Raw genomic sequence first — 19,624 nt, 5'->3', positions numbered from 1 at the left:
ATACATGAAAGGTAGAATAGACAGGATTTGGGGACCAATAGAATTCCGGAGAAGGATAACAGGGTAATTCACAAGTCCCTACTTGGGCAGACAGTTGGTGCTGCAATTCACACTCAAGACAAGAAGCAGCAGTCCAAAGTAGGGTCTACTGAGTTTGGGGCACCTGGCGGAGATGCAAACAAAGATGGCAGCTGAAAATATAAATCGGGAACGTAGGAGAAAGATCTTAGAGACTTAGAGTGGAAATCATTGTCACAGAGTTGAAGTCTCTCAAACAGAAGCAAACACTCAGAGAGATTACGTATAGAAAGGAGAAGGAAGTAAAGAAAAAGTTGAATATTGAATCTTGCCCTCACCTTAGTTCTATCCCGTTACCTCTCACCAAAAGTACTGCAATATTCTCCTCATGCGTCTCCTTCCCTCCAGCATATTTCTTCTCAAATACAATCAACAAATTCATATTCTGCTTGTAACATCCTCTTACTCAGAAGCCTTAAATAGTTCTCCATTATCTACAGATGAACCCTCAAAGCCTTGGCCTTGAAGCCTCCTACCACTTTTCTTTCTACTGCCTCTCACATAAAAATGAATTTCTGGGCTTCCCTGGTGGCGCAGTGGTTGAGAGTCCGCCTGCCGATGCAGGGGACATGGGTTCGTGCCCCGGTCCGGGAAGATTCCACATGCCGCGGAGCGGCTGGGCCCGTGAGCCATGGCGCTGAGCCTGCGTGTCCGGAGCCTGTGCTCCGCAACGGGAGAGGCCACAACAGTGAGAGGCCCGCGAACCCCGCCCCCGCCCCAAAAAAATGAGTTTCTGTCAAAATGGTCTTCTCATTGTTCTACCATCATTTTTCCCCATACCATCAACGTATTTTTTATCTACTTTCTCTTCTTTTCTCTGTCAAAATCTTAAACGTCTCTTTCCACAGAACTCAATTCAGTTCCTTTTCTGTGAAGAATACCTTCCTAGGTCATCAGAGAACAGAGCAAACTCTACATTAAAAAAAAAATTTTTTTTTCATGGCAGTTACTGTCTTTAACACACGCTTGACTATTTTCAGGTGCTTATCTGCAAATGATACTTATTCTGAATTTCATTAGGTTATCTGGTTCAGTTTAAAGCTAGAAGCACAGAAGTTTCATGAGGCCAGAGACTTGTCTACTTTATTCAGTGCCATATTCCGAGAGCATAGAACTCTTCCTGACACGCAAACATTTGTTGAATCAATAAATACTCCTTTATATTTCTTATAATGTCTAGCCGAGAGCTCCTCACATAAAGGTTACTGGACAATTATTTACTAATTGCTTATTTAATTTCTTGGCTTCGTAAAGATAGACATGTGAATAATGAAAATAATTTTCTTCGAGAAGGCATGAGAAAATTGATTTTCTTTAGGAATAAGAACAGTTTTTAAACGATTTCCAAAAAACCCTCCATACTCTATATGTAAAATGTTACTGTCCCACTTCCTATACTTGTTTTAAAGAATACATTAAAGAATGTGACCTTATTTGGAAATACAGTCGCTGTGGGTATTATAAAATGCAGTCATATTGGAGTAGGCTGGGCCCTTAATCTGGTCTGACTGGCGTCCTTATAAAAAGGGGAAATTTGGACAGACACATACATAGGAAGAGTACCTCTGTGAAGATGAAGGCGGAGATAGGGGTGATGCTTCTACAAGCCAAGGACCACCAAAGATTCAGCCATCATCAAAAGCTATGGGAGAGACGGAACAGAAGGAATCACCCCTGCTGAGGCCTTGATCCAGGACTTTAGCCTCCAGAACCATAAGACAGTAATTTCTGTTGTTTAAGCCATCTAGTTTATAGTATTTTGTTACGGCAGCCCTAGCAAACTAACACATTCAGAAAAAGCTGTCTTTCAGAACCTTAATAAGAAATTTTCTATGAGTGGCCTATGAGAGCTCTGCCCGTGGTCCTCTTTAACTTCTGGTTCCCAGGGCTAGTAGATAAAATCCAGCCCATCTGTGGAATCTGTGGTTTCCTACCCACAGTTTGATGTCTTAGATGCAGAATTATTATGCTTGTAGCAGATACTAAACATGATGATAATTATCTTCTATTAACACTCTGCTATGTTCTTGGTACTTTATACTCATTATCTCATTCAATCCTCATTATAACCTTTAAGATAACATTTCTCTCCCCATTTTACAGACAGGGAAACAGAGGCTCAGGCTGGCTAAGTTACTTACCCAAGATTATACTGCTGTTGTGTAATGCAGTCTAGATTTGAGCTCGCACAGATCTAGTTCCAAAGCCCAACCTTCTACTATCACCACAGTGCAATTTTCATAAAGGTATGGAAACAAAATAGCTAAATGTGTCATATCCTCAGATATAAGGCCACCCTTTGAATCCTTAAGGTTAGAAATAAAAAGCTCTACCTTCCTGGCTTTAGATAGAGGGTTCCTAGTTAAGGCCCTTGGATGGCAAAGGCACTGCCCTCAATTCCTTACAGATGAAACTGGTAACGTGGCCAATAACGATCCTTCTCATTAATAAACCATGCATCTCTGTGATAAAAGTAGACTTTTGGCCTAATTTCTATCACAAAATTATTATCTGAAAGATATAAAACCTAAATTTCTAACATTTCTTTTGCCTCACAAGATACATTTATGTTATCCAGTATATGGAAATCAAAATGGATTCAGAAGAAGCTACAAAATAATAGTTTCAGTTCTCTGAAAAAGTGGATTATCCATAGGCTGGCTGTTAAAACTCATTGCTTAGCCTCTTCACTAAAAACATGATAGCTTCAAATCTGTAAGTAATTTCTTTAGCATTCCCAACTTGGTTTGCTCCTGATTGGTTGGTTATCCTAAAAGCGCTTTTCAGTCTGAAAGTTTCAAGGTGAAGGGTCATCAGCAACACTGTAGAGGTTGAAGATATTTACAAGTATTCCACAGAAAGTAAAAGTTGAGCACCTTTCTTTGGGGCTAACGTTGATATCTGCTCTTTCTAGGTTTACCAAGGAAAATGCTAAGAAAGGATACTTCAGTATCTTTTATACACAGTGATTTCTGTAGCAATATCAATGGGGTCAACTATTTGAGAAGTTAATTTTGTTATTTCATAAACCTTGGCATCACTGAAAATAGAAAAATAATTCTGAATAATATAACTCTTTTGATATTCATCACTAAATTGCACATTTTGCTTGGCTAAGTCGAGCAGCACTAATCTTCTATAATCTCTTTACTAAAAGAAATCTACCTCCCCAAAATAATTGGAAAAAAATGTTTCTTATTTTCTTATTCATTATGTGTTGGGTAACTCATTCAATTATTGAAAGAATATGCTGAACACTCTATAGCTAATATCTCACTTCAAGTAATTGCTATAAAATGAAAAACTTTATGAAAATTACTTGAGATACTTGCCAGTTTTATCTTTCATATGAGTTTGTTCAAAAATCTTTATTTTTCAAGAGTCTCTTCAGAAATGTATGATTAAAATAAAGCATATTATATATCCCTTCTGACTGATAAAACTATCCAAAATCCACCATGCTGGATAAGAGGTAATTCTAGTTTCTTTATATAACAAAACATACTTTGTAATGTATTTTGGAATTATTATTATATAACATATGTAATATGATGATTAGTGCATAGTATATATTATATAAATAAGTAACTGTGGTTTATATGTTGTAGTTGACATATAATTATTTATAATACATAACATATTAAAATTATAATAATTTAGATTAGAATAATATAATTGCCTTTTTATTATTTAGTATATATAATAGTAAATAATTATTATGATATATTACAAAGATAATTACAAGATATCTTATAGAATAATAATAATTTTTAAAAGCTTTTCTAGATTTTAAATTGTCTGTTTATAAATTACATATAACTATTGATGACAAATGCCTGAAGAGAGAGGAAGTACCTTGGAGAAAGATGTATGAATTGAGACCCAAATCAGTGATGCTAATATAATAATTTAAAATCGCATATGCTCTTAGATTGCCCTTTATCTTTCTCAATCATCCTCCTCAGTGGTGAAGAAACTAAACTCTTTCATTGTACCTGATTTATTAAAACTACAATGCCATATCAATGTATCCAAATAAAATTTAGTTCACTTTAAGAAAAATGTTTTTGTTCTGTTGGATCTTATTATAGAAGCATCAGAAATATGAATACTTTCACTGGATAATTAGGGAAATTATCTTCACAGATGCATGGATAGTGGTCACTTATCCCCGTGAAATGCCATTCATTCTTTCCTTTTTTCCTTTGAGTAATATGTATGTATGTGTGTATGTGTGTGTGTGTGTATGTGTATAAAATCAATATCATCGTCAATATCGACCTTATCTAAAACACTTGCATATTGAAAAATGGTTGCTTCTGAATAGGTCAGGGGTGGTTCTTCCTTTTCTCACAAATAAAAGATTCTCTACAATACTAGGAAATAGAAAATATTAAAAATACTTCAGGCACCAAACATGGTACAGCTACTTCTTTTAAGCTAAGAACTCACATATTGTCATTCACATTTCGCGTCCATTCCTGTCTCTGGAGCTGTGCTCTGGCCTCATTTAGCCCATCCATCGGTTCGGCCACTCGCAGAGTCGGTTCCAGAGGCTTGTAGCGCTGTTCCCACACTTCAGCGACATCGCGGAAGGGTCCCTGACAAGAAAGGATGAGGTAGATAGCTTGTGATTTATGACCAAGGCTACTGAATATCTACAAAGAATAACAAGTAGTATTTACTAGGTTGTTTTTAAAGAACAACTTATTCTTCTCTGAATTAGAAAACACATGAAGTAAGAGCACCACATCTTCAAGAAACGTTCACACAAGTGCAAGTGATTATACTAAAAATGTTTTAAATTAGGCAGAATTTTCCCCACTTACATCAAAAGAGTTTTCATGCTAGAACTAGTTAACTTGTAGTTATAAGAGTTGCTTTGTTTTCTAATTTTAAAAAGCACGTTTCTTATAATTTAAAAAGAATTCGCTCCCATTTTGAGTAAGCAAAAATATTAGGAAAGACCCTGGGCACAGTTTTCAAATAGATAGAAATCAGACGGCAAGTTTTTTTTTTCATTAAAATAAAGCTTTTAGGTGAACGCCAAATCTTACATTTAACTGGTGGCCTCCTCCAAAATATAGAAGGGCCATATTTTAAATTATTTTAAGTGTTTTTATTTAAATTCTAAATTCTATTGCTTAATAACTCTGATACAATAGCGACCATTTAATGACACAAACATATAGCAAAGTTCATAAGTTGCAATGGTGTGAAGGGGTTTACAACATATTCCACCTTTAAATTAGTAGTTACTTATATTAGTTACTAGAACCCACTGGTTATCTAGTTAGTATCGTATGAAACACAATACAAATCGGAGGTGGCTTGAGATTTTGCTGTGCCATCGATTACATCTTGTTTTTGCCACCTTTGTTGTGCAGGAGAGAAGTGATATAAAATAGACAAAGATTTCTAATCATATCCCTTGTCCTTAAAGATTTCTTCTTTAAATAGGTTATCACTAACAAGACGCAGCTGGAGTTACTGCAAGCACTGAGTGAAGACTGGGGGGCTAATAAAAAGAAATGATTCACGCCTCATTTATGTTCACTTATGTTTTACATTAATAGAAACCAATAATAGGAACCAGTTACCATAAAAGTCATGGACCGTAAATAACACAAATGGCAAATAAGTATCATCTAGTACTTTTCACAGCTGGATAGGAGGATTGCTATATTTGAAAGTAGTTAATGGATTTTTATTGGAACTTTACTTTTTAAAGATACAGTAACATGATTCCAAGTTCAGGATTAAGAAATCAAAAGAGGATATTTTCTATAGATTTTTAATCTTTCACTTTGACAAATTCTGTGGTTTGAAAAATAATATTTGGTTGTGTTATTAGGGGCAAATTACTTCTCTAGACCTCTTCTCCTCATATGTAAGATGGAATAATAACTATCTCACAAAATTGTCCTTAAGATACATAAGACAATATAAGTAACACTCTTAGCATTGTACTCAGAACCTAGTAAATATGCAAAAATTGTACTCCTAGCTTTATTATTATCTTACTACTCTTACTTTTAGTTTCTAGAGGAGTTTGAAAAAGATTTTGAACAATAGTAGCATCAAGTATATAAACAAAAGACCAAGGCTATGACTTTGAAGGGGCCTGCATTCACAAGGAATAAAGTCTTCTTGGTGGCCAATCTCTGCCGTCTGACCTTTGTTGATGTATCAATATAACACGCACCCATTTGAGGCTTACTCCACTACTTGTTCTGGAACTTGCTATTTCCAACAAGATTAGGAAATGAAAGAGGAAGCCCTACTTAAGCAGCAAAATTTAGAATAAAATAGACCCACTCTTCTTTTTTCATTAACTATAATCTTCATGACCACAATCCTCCTTAAGAATGTCCATTTTTCTATGTGTTTCAGTGCCTGATCCATACATTTATGTCTTAGACAATTAATGTCTTGCCTTTGAGCTTAATAGACCACCTTCCTAGTCAGCAAACTTGGCCTCTACTGTCAAGGTTCTCTTATGCCAAAGCTTCTGTTGACTTCTATTTCTGTGGATAGACTCTTAGATCTCAAGTGATCACTTATACCAATCATACCTGGAATGAGATAGCATCCCAAATTTCACTCTGCTCATTGTACTCATTTCCAAATACTAATTCCTAGAATGTGTAGACCATTCAGGATTCAACCTGAACCTATGAGACTTCGTGGGCTCTTAGCTACAGTTCTCCAATATTTGACTTTCTTTGCCTTCAATCAAGTCCAATTATGAGTCAAATATACTTATATTCTTCTATATTTTTAATAACCCACATTAGAGTCATCCTGTGTTTATAAACTTTTCTCAAAGCTTAAATAATACTGAAAAAACTTTTAAACTTGCTATTATTGTCTCACACATTTAAGAAATTCACCTCACAAGTGCAGACAGACTGTTAGAGTATAAATAGTATCATTTGGACTGTAGTATATATAATCTCAAATGTCCCCAGTGATGTGGGTACCTTTTTATTATAGATAAGTACAGGAAATGGGGTTCAGTCAAAGAAAACCACATTAAGAATCCCATTCTGTGAAAACAGGAAAGGAAAGAAAAAAAAAAAAGTGGGAAGGAAGGGAGAAAGGAAGAAGTCAAAGATGATAAGAGAGAAGGTGGGAAGAGAAGATGGGAAAGAAGGAAAAATAAGAGAAAGAAGGAAAAGAAGGATGAGAGGATATAATGGGGGTGGGGGAGGACGACCAGGGGTAAGGAGGAAGGAGATGGGGAAAGAAGGAAAGGGAAAGGAAACAATTAGCAGGGATAATTATTTTGTGGTATGTTAGATAAACGTACCTTACGAGTATGCATGTGGGTATGTGTACCTGTATATGTATATGTGTATGTATATATACACATATAAAATCTTCCATACAGATGTGTATTCCCCATACATATGAATGTATACCTTTATATAAATGTATATGTATTTTCCATGTGTCTTTATATTTACAACATTGTGGGTATAATAAGAAATATAGGGCTTCCCTGGTGGCACAGTGGTTGAGAGTCTGCCTGCCGATGCAGGGGACACGGGTTTGCGCCCCGGTCCGGGAAGATCCCATGTGCCACGGAGCGGCTGGGCCCGTGAGCCATGGCCGCTGGGCCTGTGCATCCGGAGCCTGTGCTCCGCAAGGGGAGAGGCCACAACAGTGAGAGGCCCGTGTACCAAAAAAAATATATATATATTTGGTCTTTGTCCCTGGTTCCTGGCACAGAGCTCCTAAAACCTTTGCAATTTCCCGATGATAGGAGTATCTTTTGTTACTCATAACAAGAATACACCTGAGTTTAAGCTAATAAGGTGACTTAGGCTGGAGTCCCTAGATAGCCTCTGGGTGAGACTGGTCACCAGAAAGACCAAGTGATTAGAAGCTTGGCACTTCCTCCTCCAGGGAGGGGAGCGCTATAGAGACTGAGGGAGGAGAGACAGAGACAGGAAAACAACCAATCATGTGAGTGACCCTACTAGAGGATCTCCCTACCCTCCTCTCCTTCCTCCACAGCTAAGCTTTTATATGAAATCATGGTCCCGGCTGACACCTTGACTGCAACTTCATGAGAGATCTTGAGTCAGAGGCACTCACCTAAGCTGTACCCACAACGCTGACCCACCGAAACTGTGAGAAAAGAAACGTGTGTTGGTTTAAGCCATCAGGCTTTATACATAAATGTAATATAATTTATTATACAGCAATAGATACACAGAGGCAAGCCTGTGTAAGAAGCTAAGAGGCAGCAGTTCTGGGGGTGACAGAAGTGTTGCTCTCTGGAACTTCTAGGACAGTGACAATCATCACAACCCATCCCACTCCACCCTTTAGCCCTAGGAAGTCATTTGCCAATCATGCTATATTCTAATCCATAGTGAAGATTTTGTCTTTGCTTGAGTTTTGCATTGTTTTGGGCCCTCTCTAATTCTCCAGCTTATACTTTTTAAATGACTCCCATGCAAATTATGTTTACAAATGTATAGAATCATATGAACCACCAGGTGAGAGGCTAAATTAAATAAATTTGATAATACATAGGATTTTTCTAGCAACAACAGGTTATAACAAGCACAGTTATTACAGTATTGTTACATAAAAAGGTTACATCCTAGCCAAACATCCTACGTGTTAATTTCACACCCAGAACAATAAAATTCAATGCCAAGGAAATATTTATTTCTTTGATATATATTTTAAATGTACTTCATTTTTATTATTTAAAATTAGATTCTTGGGAATTCCCTGGCAGTCCAGTGGTTAGGACTCGGCACTGTCACTGCCATGGACCAGATTCAATCCCTGGTCAGGGAACTAAGATCCCACAAGCTGCAGAGCACAGCCAAAAAAAAAAAAATTAGATTCTGTAAAAAAATAATTTTCTTTTCGTTCCACAAAGACAAAACAATAACTTTTTTTAAAAAAACAGAATACGATCACTGACACAATTCTTATGTATGTATACATAGAGCTGATTCACTTCATTGTACAGCAGAAGCTAACACAACATTGTAAAGCAACTATACTCCAATAAAAAAGGAAAAAGTGAATAATAAAAGTACGAAGACAGAAAAGTTAAACTGAAAAAAAAAAAAAGACTAATGAGTACCTGACATCGTTTCCTATCAATGGGTGGCAGAGTTCCGGACCGAGAAAAGGACCGGGCACTTGTGCAAGCCAGCCAGCTGCTAAGGCTGACGGAGTGCTTCGGCTTCACTTTAGGTCTTCGGTGTGTTAAAGGCTTTGCCTGCTGTAACCGCAACTCCCATGGATCAGGATCTTTTCTGAAAGGTGAGTTGTATATACCTGGAACCTAAAGAAGAACAACATCATTTTGATTATTTTTTTTTTTTTTGCGGTACGCGGGCCTGGGCCTCTCACTGTCGGGACCTCTCCCGTTGCGGAGCACAGGCTCCGGATGCGCAGGCTAAGCGGCCATGGCTCACGGGCCCAGCCGCTCCGCGGCAGGTAGGATCTTCCCGAACCGGGGCACGAATCCGTGTCCCCTGCATCGTTAGGCGGACTCTCAACCACTGCGCCACCAGGGAAGCCCATCATTTTGATTTTTATCCTTCATTTTCACATAGAATAAAGGGAAGATAAAGTTGCACCATACAAATTTTCATATGTTTAAGGACTATGTTAAACTACAACTCTAGTTCTTAACTAGAGGAGGACTTTAGTCTAAGGATATTACAAAATATACTTTGTCTCCAGACCAACAATTTCAGAATGATTCATGGTTGAAGACTAAACATGTTAAAAACAACTAATAGAAACCATAGTTTCTATCTGCTACACATGGCATATTTGATATAATTGTATTTGAGAAAAAAATAACAGGACCTTAAGGCATTCATTTTGTATTCTAACCATTAACTATGTATATGTATACTTAACCAGCTCTGTAAGTTATACGTTCACTCACACAAACTCAAATATATAATGCTTGAACCAGTTTCAGGTACAAAGTATGAATTTAATAAATATTTGATTATTTGAAAGATTATTCATTATACAGCCTAATTAATGGCCACCATTTTAAGTTCTTTAAAATAATAAACTGGTATATGTATATATATATATATTATATACAAACATACATGTGTGTATATATATGTATGTGTATACATATGTATACAATCATTCAAAATAACACCCTGTATTTAATGAGTTGCATTCACATGGTTAGGAGCATTATTTCTATATCATCACATTACCCTTGCTGTCTATCACTGACCTTGTCACACATTGCGTCAAAATAGTCCAGACTTATTTAACACAGTGACTGCTATGCAATGGAGGTTCAATAGATGCATGCAGGATAAATGTTAAATTCAGGTTTAGCACATTCCACTCTCTGAAAATTCAGTGATCTTTGAATATACAAACTGCTTAGAACTATATTTTTATTCCTTTCCTATATACAAATGCATATTCATAAAGAAAAGCTATATTTTAAACGATAGGATGACTTGTTTAGTTGCTCTGTAGACATTCTAGACTAATGTAAAGAATGTATCCATTAAACCTCTCTGTTTTTTCCTAAAAATGTGCTTTTCTCTCATGCCACCATCATACCCATAAATATTTCTTTTTTTTTTTTTTTTTTCTTTTTTTGCGGTACGCGGGCCTCTCACTGCTGTGGCCTCTCCCGCTGCGGAGCACAGGCTCCGGACGCACAGGCTCAGCGGCCATGGCTCGCGGGCCCAGCCGCTCCGCGGCATGTGGGATCTTCCCGGACCGGGGCACGAACCCGTGTCCCCTGCATCGGCAGGCGGACTCTCAACCACTGCGCCACCAGGGAAGCCCCCCATAAATATTTCTGGTTGTTATATTTACCTCTTGGAATAAGCAAGTCCAAAGTATTATGACTACCTATGGTAGTTGTCTTTGAAAAACTATCCTAGGAAATTTTATATTTCTAGCCTAACTCCTCAGTAAGTATAAACCTCTATCTAATACCAACTCAGGCTAGATTCCGTGTCCTATCCCCAATGCTTCCTTAATAGCCTGGGGACAACTCTATCACACTACTTATTACATTGTTTCAAAATTATCTTTGTGTGTGTCCATCTTCCCTAAGCAAGCCGCTGGAGCACAGGGACTCTAATTTAGGTATTTTTGCATCTCCAGGGCTTAGCAAAGTTCTTAACATACAGTAGACACTCAAAAAATGAATGCTAAATGCTTATGTAGAAAAACAATGCACTGTTCAGAAAGGCCCATAAAGTCTCTATTTTACTCTTACTTTCTCAAGCCACATAAATATTTTAGTAAAATGTTTGAGTTTATTTCAAAATCTGATTGACTTCCTTCAAAATTATAGATTATATCCTTTTCATCTTTCTTAACACTTCAGGTTTAATTTGCTTTTGAATACATTGTGGTCTAGAACTAAATTATCACAGACCCACTGAGTCATCTCCAATTCAAGTTTTTCCTACGCTAAGGAAAAAGTTAATGTAAATATATTTACCTATTTAAATTTTTTCTTGGATTGGCTCTTCTTTGAGACTTTTTTCCCTATACAATTTACATAAGATAAAAGTATTGGAAACATTATAGGCATTGTATAAGCCATTTTTAATGTCATGTTAACGTTCTCTTACTATAATACTAAATACAGAACAAGGTGGACACGTGAACAGATATTTTTAATGATGTTAATGTAAGAAAATTAATACACATATGTATTCAAAATAGCTTTTGGTGAACAGTAATTTTTAAGTGGATGGTAATTTTTAAGATGATTTTTAGGATGATTTTCTAAGATGAGACTATATCAATTGTAATGAGAGAAAAACAATAAATTTTATACTAAAAAGACTATTCTGACATAAAATAGAACTAAATCTACATAGTCTATGAAAGAGATATAAGAGAATACCATTCTGTTTAGTGATGACCTAATTAACTGACGTCTGTTAGTTTATCATTTCCATAATCTTACAGATTAAAATGGTAAAATGCATACAATATAACTAGATTATAATTTACCATTTAAAAATATCTATCTACCTGAATAACTGCTACCAGCTATTAACTTTACCCCCATTAGAAATCTTCCTTGATCTCCTTCACATTTGCATGCACATGTATACATAGGCTAGATGGGAAATGCAAATAGATCAGTAGACATGATAGCTTTCTTAAATTATATTTTGCAACCTATATGGAGATCTCCTCATGTGTATTCTCTTTGCAATTTAAATCATATATAGATAGAAAATATATTTTAATTGAATGGAAAATGTATCATTTAAAATCTTCAAGGTGTCAGTATTTTAGAAATTAATTTAATATATTTGGCTAACTTTTGTCAATGAAAACGGTCCAGCCCCCCTCAATCCCTACAGCAAGCAGAGACCCTATCTACTTACATTAATATAGTATCCATTTAATTATTATTTCTTTAAGTTAACAAAACAACCCGAACTATTATCTCAATTGCTATATTTCATTAATTTGTAAGCCACTTTGTGAATAATGGTTTGCTATGGATTTTTTAAAAAGTATTACTATGAGTCACAGAAGACAAAGTTAATCCTCGGGGACTATGACATATTTTTCCGTTTTCACATTTTTCACAACTTAGGAGGGCTAATGCCAAGCTAGCTTTGGGGACTTCATTTTCAGCAATAATTTTCTAGAGTGACCAACACTATGGGGAAATCTGTGCTGTTAAAAAAAAAAAAAAAAAAGAAGCCTACAACTGAGTTATTTGCAGTACTGTCATGCTAACATTCAACTCAATAAGACCCAAGAAATCTCAGGAGAGGACTCTGCTAATAGCTTCTTACTGACCTCCCTGTATCAGGCCCGGCTGCCGACTGGTGGCCCAGTGGTGAATACAGCAAATGAGGTGTGAAAGCACTGATTTTTTTTAAAGGCTATGATTCTGACTCGTCAAAATGAAAGGAAAAAAAAAAGGCAATGAGTTATATAATAGATATATATTTTTCTTGAATTTCCCCCCTTCAGACCTTCCATCATGGGAACTTAAGCATGACCTAGAATATTAATTATGCCAGGTTGAACAGCGAGCAAATGTACCATTTGTTACCCGGTCACCCTTAGCATTACATTAATATTTTGAACCATTCCATATTTCTAACAATCTATCATATTAGTTGGCTCTTTTCTTCTCAGTTTTTATTCTTCTACTGAAGAATTCTAAGGGCAAGTACTTAAAAAAATGCAGTTGACTTGAAAACAAATGGATATACTTGTTATATTTGGAGCATCTACTGCTGTATTTCATGAAGAATGTTTTTATCGTCATTTTCCACTCATACACTGACCTTTATTTTGTAATTGCCTGCGGGAAGCCAAAGTCTAATTTTTTCTCTTCTCTTTGTTATTGAGGTTTACTTTTAAAACGAGTTTCTGTAAAATAAAAAGAATTTGACCGGGTACGCCTATAATTCCCATAGCACGATTACTAGTGCTTCAATTTCAGATTTTATCAGATTAGAAACAGTAATTTCTCATGATTTCAAAGTAACTGCTTATTCTAGGAATGAAGAACTCTACAGGGTATGTGGGAGAATTCAAATTTTACTTTTGCAAATGACAATTACACAGCAAAAAGTATTTTCTTCAAATACACATTACTATATATTAAATAGGTGAACAACGAGGAACTACTGTATAGCACAGGGAACTCTACTCAATTTTTAAAAAATTTTTTTATTGAAGTATAGTTGATTTACAATGTTGTGTTAGTTTCAGGTGTATAGCAAAGTGATTCAGTTATATATATATTCTTTTTCAGATTATTTTCCCTTATAAGTTATTATAAAATAATGAGTATCTTTCCCTTCAATATCTTAAAATAATCTATAATGGAAAATAATATGTATAACTGAATCACTTTGTTGTACACTTGGAACTAACACAACATTGTAAATTTTACTATACTTCAATTAAAAAAAAGATTTTAAAGAAGTATTTTCTTGCCCCATGAACCAGATTTTGTGAATATCATGAGAGATGAACAATTCTAAATGGCGGGCTGTCTAAAATATGTTTGAGTTCTAAGTTTTAGTAAAAAATGCTTTTAAAATATAAGACACTAGGCAAGCACAGAAGAGTAGTAAAGGTCTCTAATAACTAGAAAAGTGGAAGTGGGCCAGGGAACTGCGAATGAAATATTTGCCGGGGTGGGGACTGCTGAGTCAACACTGACCAATGCTCTTCATCATAATTATCGGGACATACTAGTGCCAGGGGATTTATAAAAATCCCACTCCGCAAATAATTGCCTTGCCGTTAGGAGACAGAGTGTTAACACACTGTCACAGGCCAGCGTTTAGTAAGATAGTCTACATTCAATTACTCTTGCTGAGAACTAAAAGGAAACATGGTCATTTCTCAGATACAGACAACAGTCATGCTAACCCTCAGATACAGCATCCCAGAAGGAATAATAATTTCATGGAAACATTAGGGATTCACAAAGGATATATTTGGTATGGTTCTTATCTATCTAAGGCAAGAGTTTTTTTTTTTTAAACTACAAATGCTTTTTCTCGTCTTTCACTCCATTAAGAAATAATACGTTTAAATGTCTTCAGTCAAATTATAGAGGGGGTACGTTAAATGCAGAGTCCCCAGATATAGCCAGCTTTATTAGGTTAACAAATGATTTTTATAAATCATTCGGATATCCTAATCATTATTATATGTTAAAATATTCTCATGAAATGTTGATTAAAATGAAGAAATTTAAATAAGATACCATTCTCCATATACTAATTTAATTCAATAAATATTGAGCATCTTCTAACTCAGAAACACTTTGCTGGATCTAAGGTGGGTACAGAGATAAATAAAAAGTGATCACTCCCATCAAGCTGTTCTCGGAGGGGGCATGGGAAGAATGATTTTATGACTGACAATAACACAACCAGCCTGTAGTAAGTGTCCTTTAATAACTGCTTAAAAGAAGTATACACCAAAAGTTATGGTAAAGGTATATACCCTTTAGAAAACCGTGTGGAAAAAGTATTTGAATTTGTTCTAAAGATGGGTAGAATTTTGGCAATAATTGTCTTGCTCCGGACGCGCAGGCTCAGCGGCCGTGGCTCACAGGACCAGCGGCTCCACGGCATGTGGGATCCTCCTGGACCGGGGCACGAACCCGTGTCCCCTGCGTTGGCAGGCGGTCTCTCAACCACTGCGCCACCAGGGAAGCCCAAATTTTGGCAATAATAAAAGGAAGAAAGGTAGTCCAGGCTAAGGGACGGGTAAAATCAAAGACATATTTGTGGGAAAACATAGGCCACTGTTCAGTGAACATCACTTTGGCCAGTTTAAGCATGAAGCTATAGTCAGAAATGAGCTTGTGAAGATAAATTGAGGCCAAATTCTAGAAGGTTGCAAGATTGCACTTAATTCTACATATGATGTGGATCTGTTGATTTTCACATTCTCCTTTAGAAGGTAAAAGTCTGAAGCAGGCCCTACTGGTGCACGAAGCGTATAGAAACAGACCCAGTGGAAACTAGGCAAAAAACACAGTTGAAAGAGACAGAGCAAGCATCACAACTAGACTCTGATACGGCAGGGGTATTGGAATTATCAGACCAGGCATTCAAAATAACAATGATTAATAAGATAAGGCATCTAACAGATAAAGTAGACAGCATGCAAGAATGGATGGGCAATGACAGCAGAGACATGGAAATTCTAAGTAGAAATCAAAAAGAAATGTCAGAGATCAAAAACATTGTAACAGAAATGAAGAATGTCTTTGATGGATTTATTTGGAGACCAGACATGGCTGAGGAAAGGATCTATCAACAGAAATGTCCAAAATGGAAAAGCAAAGCAAAGCAAAAGAAGTCTGACAAAAATGTGACAGAATGTCCTAGAATGGTGGGACAACTACAGAAGGTCTATCATACACATAATGGGAAAACCAGAAGAAGAAGCAAGAAAGAAAGGATAGGAGAATTATTTGAAGTAACAATGACTGAGGATTTCCCCCAAATTAACGTCAGGCACCAAATCACAGATCCAAGAAGCTCAGAGAACACCAAGTAGGATAAAGGCCAAAAAACAAAACAAAGCAAAACAAAACGAAAAAAAGCCCTACACCTAAGCATATCATATTCAAACTTCAAGAAATCAAAGATAAAAAATCTTGTAAGAAGCAGAGGGGATAAACACCTCACTTATAAAGAAGGAAAGATAAGAATTACATCCAATTGTTCCTCAGAAACCATACAAGCAAGATGAGAGTAGGGTGTAATATTTCACCCAGAGTGAACCCTCATATAAACTATGGACTTTGGGTGGTAATGATGTGGGAGGGGTGTAGACAGTACAGTCGTCCCTTGGCATCCTCAGGGGATTGGTTCCAAGATCCCCCCCACCAAACCCGCAGATACCAGCTCAAATCCCTTATAGAAAATGTAGTATTTGCATATAATCTTTACACACACCCCAGTACTTTAAATAATCTCTAGATTACCTATAATACCTAACGCAATATAAATGCTGTGTAAACAGTTGCCTATGCACAGCAAATTCAAGTTTTGCTTTTTCGAACTTTCTGGGTTTTTTTCCTTTGAATATTTGAATCCATGGTTGGTTGAATCCACGGATGCAGAATCTGAGGATATGCAGGACTGACTTTATATGGCAACTTCCGCTCTAGTTTGCTGTGAACCTAACATTACTCAGAAAACAGCCTATCTTAAAAAAGTTAAACACATGTTTAACATATAACACAACAATCCCATTCCTGGGAATTGATACAAGAGAGATGAAAATATATGTCCACACAAAGACTTGCATGCAAATGTTTATAGTGGCATTATTCACAGATGCCAAAAATTCGATGTAATCCAAATGTTTATCAACAGGTTAATAAATTAACAGAATGCAGTTACCCATAGAGTGGAACACTATTCAACAATAAAATGAAATACTTACATATACTATAACATGGAAGAATCTCAAAAACATTATGCTAAATAAGTTAGATGCAATACCACATATTGCATAATTCCATTTATGTAAACTGTCCAGAAGAGGCAAATCTAGATGAAGAAATGTACAGAGGCATGAGGTACATGGAAATCTCTAGACCTTCCACTCCATTTTGCTGCGAACCTAAAACTACCCTAAAACAAGCTTCAAACTTATATTTAGTCCCCCTCCATCTGCTCTGCTTTGAACCCCTCTTACCCTCTACAGGGAAGCCAGAGTAATAACTACAAATAAAAAAATGGTTTTGGTCCCTAAAAGACTATAAATGGGGACTTCCCTGGCTGTCCGGTGGTTAAGACTTCGCCTTCCAATGCAGGGGGTGTGGGTTCGATCCCTGGTCCGGGGAGATGAGATCCCACATACCTCATGGCCAAACAACCAAAACATAAAATAGAAGCAACATTGTAACAAATTCAATAAACACTTTAAAAATGGTCCACATCAAAAAAAATCTTAAAAAGAAAAAGACTTTATCGCTTTTCAATGCACCTAAGGAAACCTAACAAGTTCTTAACAAAGTCCTTTGTTCTGTTCCAATCTCATTTAAGCCACTCTAACCATCCGTCACTACACACCATCCACATTGGCTTTCTTTCATTTCCTCAAAACGTGCCAGGCTCTTCCATGACTCAAATTCATCAAAAATGTTTTTTCCATCTGCTTAGTTGCCTGGCCAAATTATATGCATCCTTAAAGCTTCACATTAAATATCACTCCTTTAGAAAGACCTTTTGTGACCCCGTACACATTGTCCTACTATATTATTTCCCCCAAAGTTCCCTGTTCATTTTCTTCATGGCACTTATCACTTTAAGTTATTCACATATATGACTATTTGTTCTTTAATGTCTACCTCCCCAACTAGAATTTAAGCTCCATCAGGGTAAGAATAACGCCCATTTTCCTGACGTTTATATACTTAAGTTTGTAGTTCTCAACTCTGGCTACACAGTAAGTTCATTTGGGCAACTTGAAAACTACTATGTCCAAGCTCCACCCTAGATCAACTCAGGTGGAATCTTTGAAGCATGTGTCTAGGCATTAGCTTAGTTTTGTTTTTAAAGAAGAGCTGAGAACCCTGACTTATTACCCATCTCAATACCTGGCTCAGAGTAGACAATCAATCCATGTTTATCTGAATAAGTGATATAAGACCAGAAGGCTGTAAAAGGAAGCAAAGCCTGTTTATTCAGAAGTAAGAAGAAAGACCAGTGGAAATAGAAGAATGACATGGAAAGGGAGTATTTTACAGAAACAGAATCAAAAGACATGGATAATAGGTTAATCAAGATATAAGGTACACTACCAGATGTAAAATAGATCGCTAGTGGGAAGCAGCCGCATAGCACAGGGAGATCAGCTCGGTGCTTTGTGACCACCTAGAGGGGTGGGACAGGAAGGGTGGGAGGGAGACGCAAGAGGGAGGAGATATGGGGATACATGTATATGTGTAGCTGATTCACTTTGTTATAAAGCAGAAATTAACACACCATTGTAAAGCAATTATACTCCAATAAAGGTGTTTAAAAAAAAGAAGACGACGAATATAAGGGACTGTGGAGTTACAGAAAATCTTGCCTTTAGAACCCCAGCAAGAGTTCACAAGAAGAGCAGTTATGTGGGAATGTTCATCTCTGTTTGGGGGATGTTAGGACTGAGCTTCCCACAAAGCATTCAGGTTGAAAGGTCCAGTGTGGCGTTGTCGGAGCAGTCTGCAACTTAGGAAAGAGGTCATAGCTAGCAACCGGAGCGTTTTCTGAATAAAAATGGCTGAAGGTGTGAAAATGGATGGAGTCACTGAAGGGGAGACTAGAGACTGAGGGACTTTTTTCTAAGAAGTCTTAGGGATGTGTATATAGGAAGTAAGTGGGAGAAGGGAAGCTCACGAAGTGAAGGTCAATGGAAAGAGCGAACAGCGGGGTGGGGGTGGGGGCAGGACATCAGGGAGAAGGTGGTTTCATGGAGGAGGTCACCGGGGTCAGATGTCAGGGAAGGTGGAACAGCATAAGGACAGACACTGTACACCTGGAATGGTAATTAGAGGGTGACAGGTGACCTCTGTAGAAGCAGATTCTGTTCTAGTGGCAGAAATCATATTTTAATCCATTGAATGTGAGGAAGAAAAAGAAGTGGAGGCTGGTTTGAGGCTTCCAAAATATAGCAATATCATGATGACTCAAAAAATCTTGGGACTGAAAGAATATTTTGTTGTTTTTCCCCAGTCAGGATTTCCCTTTAACCATATTGCATTTTGAAAGAATTTCTGAGAAAGATTTCATGTAAAAGATTTTCTGGGAAATCTTCCCCCATTAAACAATTCCTTTCTCTCTTTATCTGTAAATGTCAGGTCAGTCTTTTACTGATCCCTGCAAGAACTGGATGCAAGTGGCTTGTTTTCCCACCTACGTAATTTCTCTAGACCTTCTCCTTTCCCCAACCTGCAGTAAACCCCATCTACCCACCACCCGTGTGGCTTCCTTTACCTTCTCTTTTGTCTGCTACCTTAGCAGTCTCAGTCTCTCCAGCTTTGGCTTTGCTT

At 36.8% G+C, this 19,624-nt stretch overlaps 1 protein-coding gene across 2 annotated transcripts in view; it reads right to left on the bottom strand.

The window, feature by feature from the left end:
• Nucleotides 1-19,624, bottom strand: part of SPATA17 (spermatogenesis associated 17) — a 191,708-nt gene that overhangs the window by 67,767 nt on the left and 104,317 nt on the right. For both annotated transcript variants that reach the window (XM_027122207.1, XM_027122208.1), the window contains 2 exons: nt 9,194-9,397; nt 4,531-4,679 (listed from right to left, as the gene is read on the bottom strand). In XM_027122207.1, the coding sequence (XP_026978008.1) occupies nt 4,531-4,679; nt 9,194-9,397 (353 nt within the window). The remainder of the gene's footprint in view (nt 1-4,530; nt 4,680-9,193; nt 9,398-19,624) is intronic.

The sequence above is a fragment of the Aethalodelphis obliquidens genome, unplaced genomic scaffold, assembly GCF_003676395.1.
Source record: "Aethalodelphis obliquidens isolate GAN/ISIS:26980383/991018 unplaced genomic scaffold, ASM367639v1 scaffold24, whole genome shotgun sequence".
NCBI classification, from domain to species: domain Eukaryota; kingdom Metazoa; phylum Chordata; class Mammalia; order Artiodactyla; family Delphinidae; genus Aethalodelphis; species Aethalodelphis obliquidens.
This window is presented reverse-complemented; position numbering and strand designations above follow the sequence as displayed.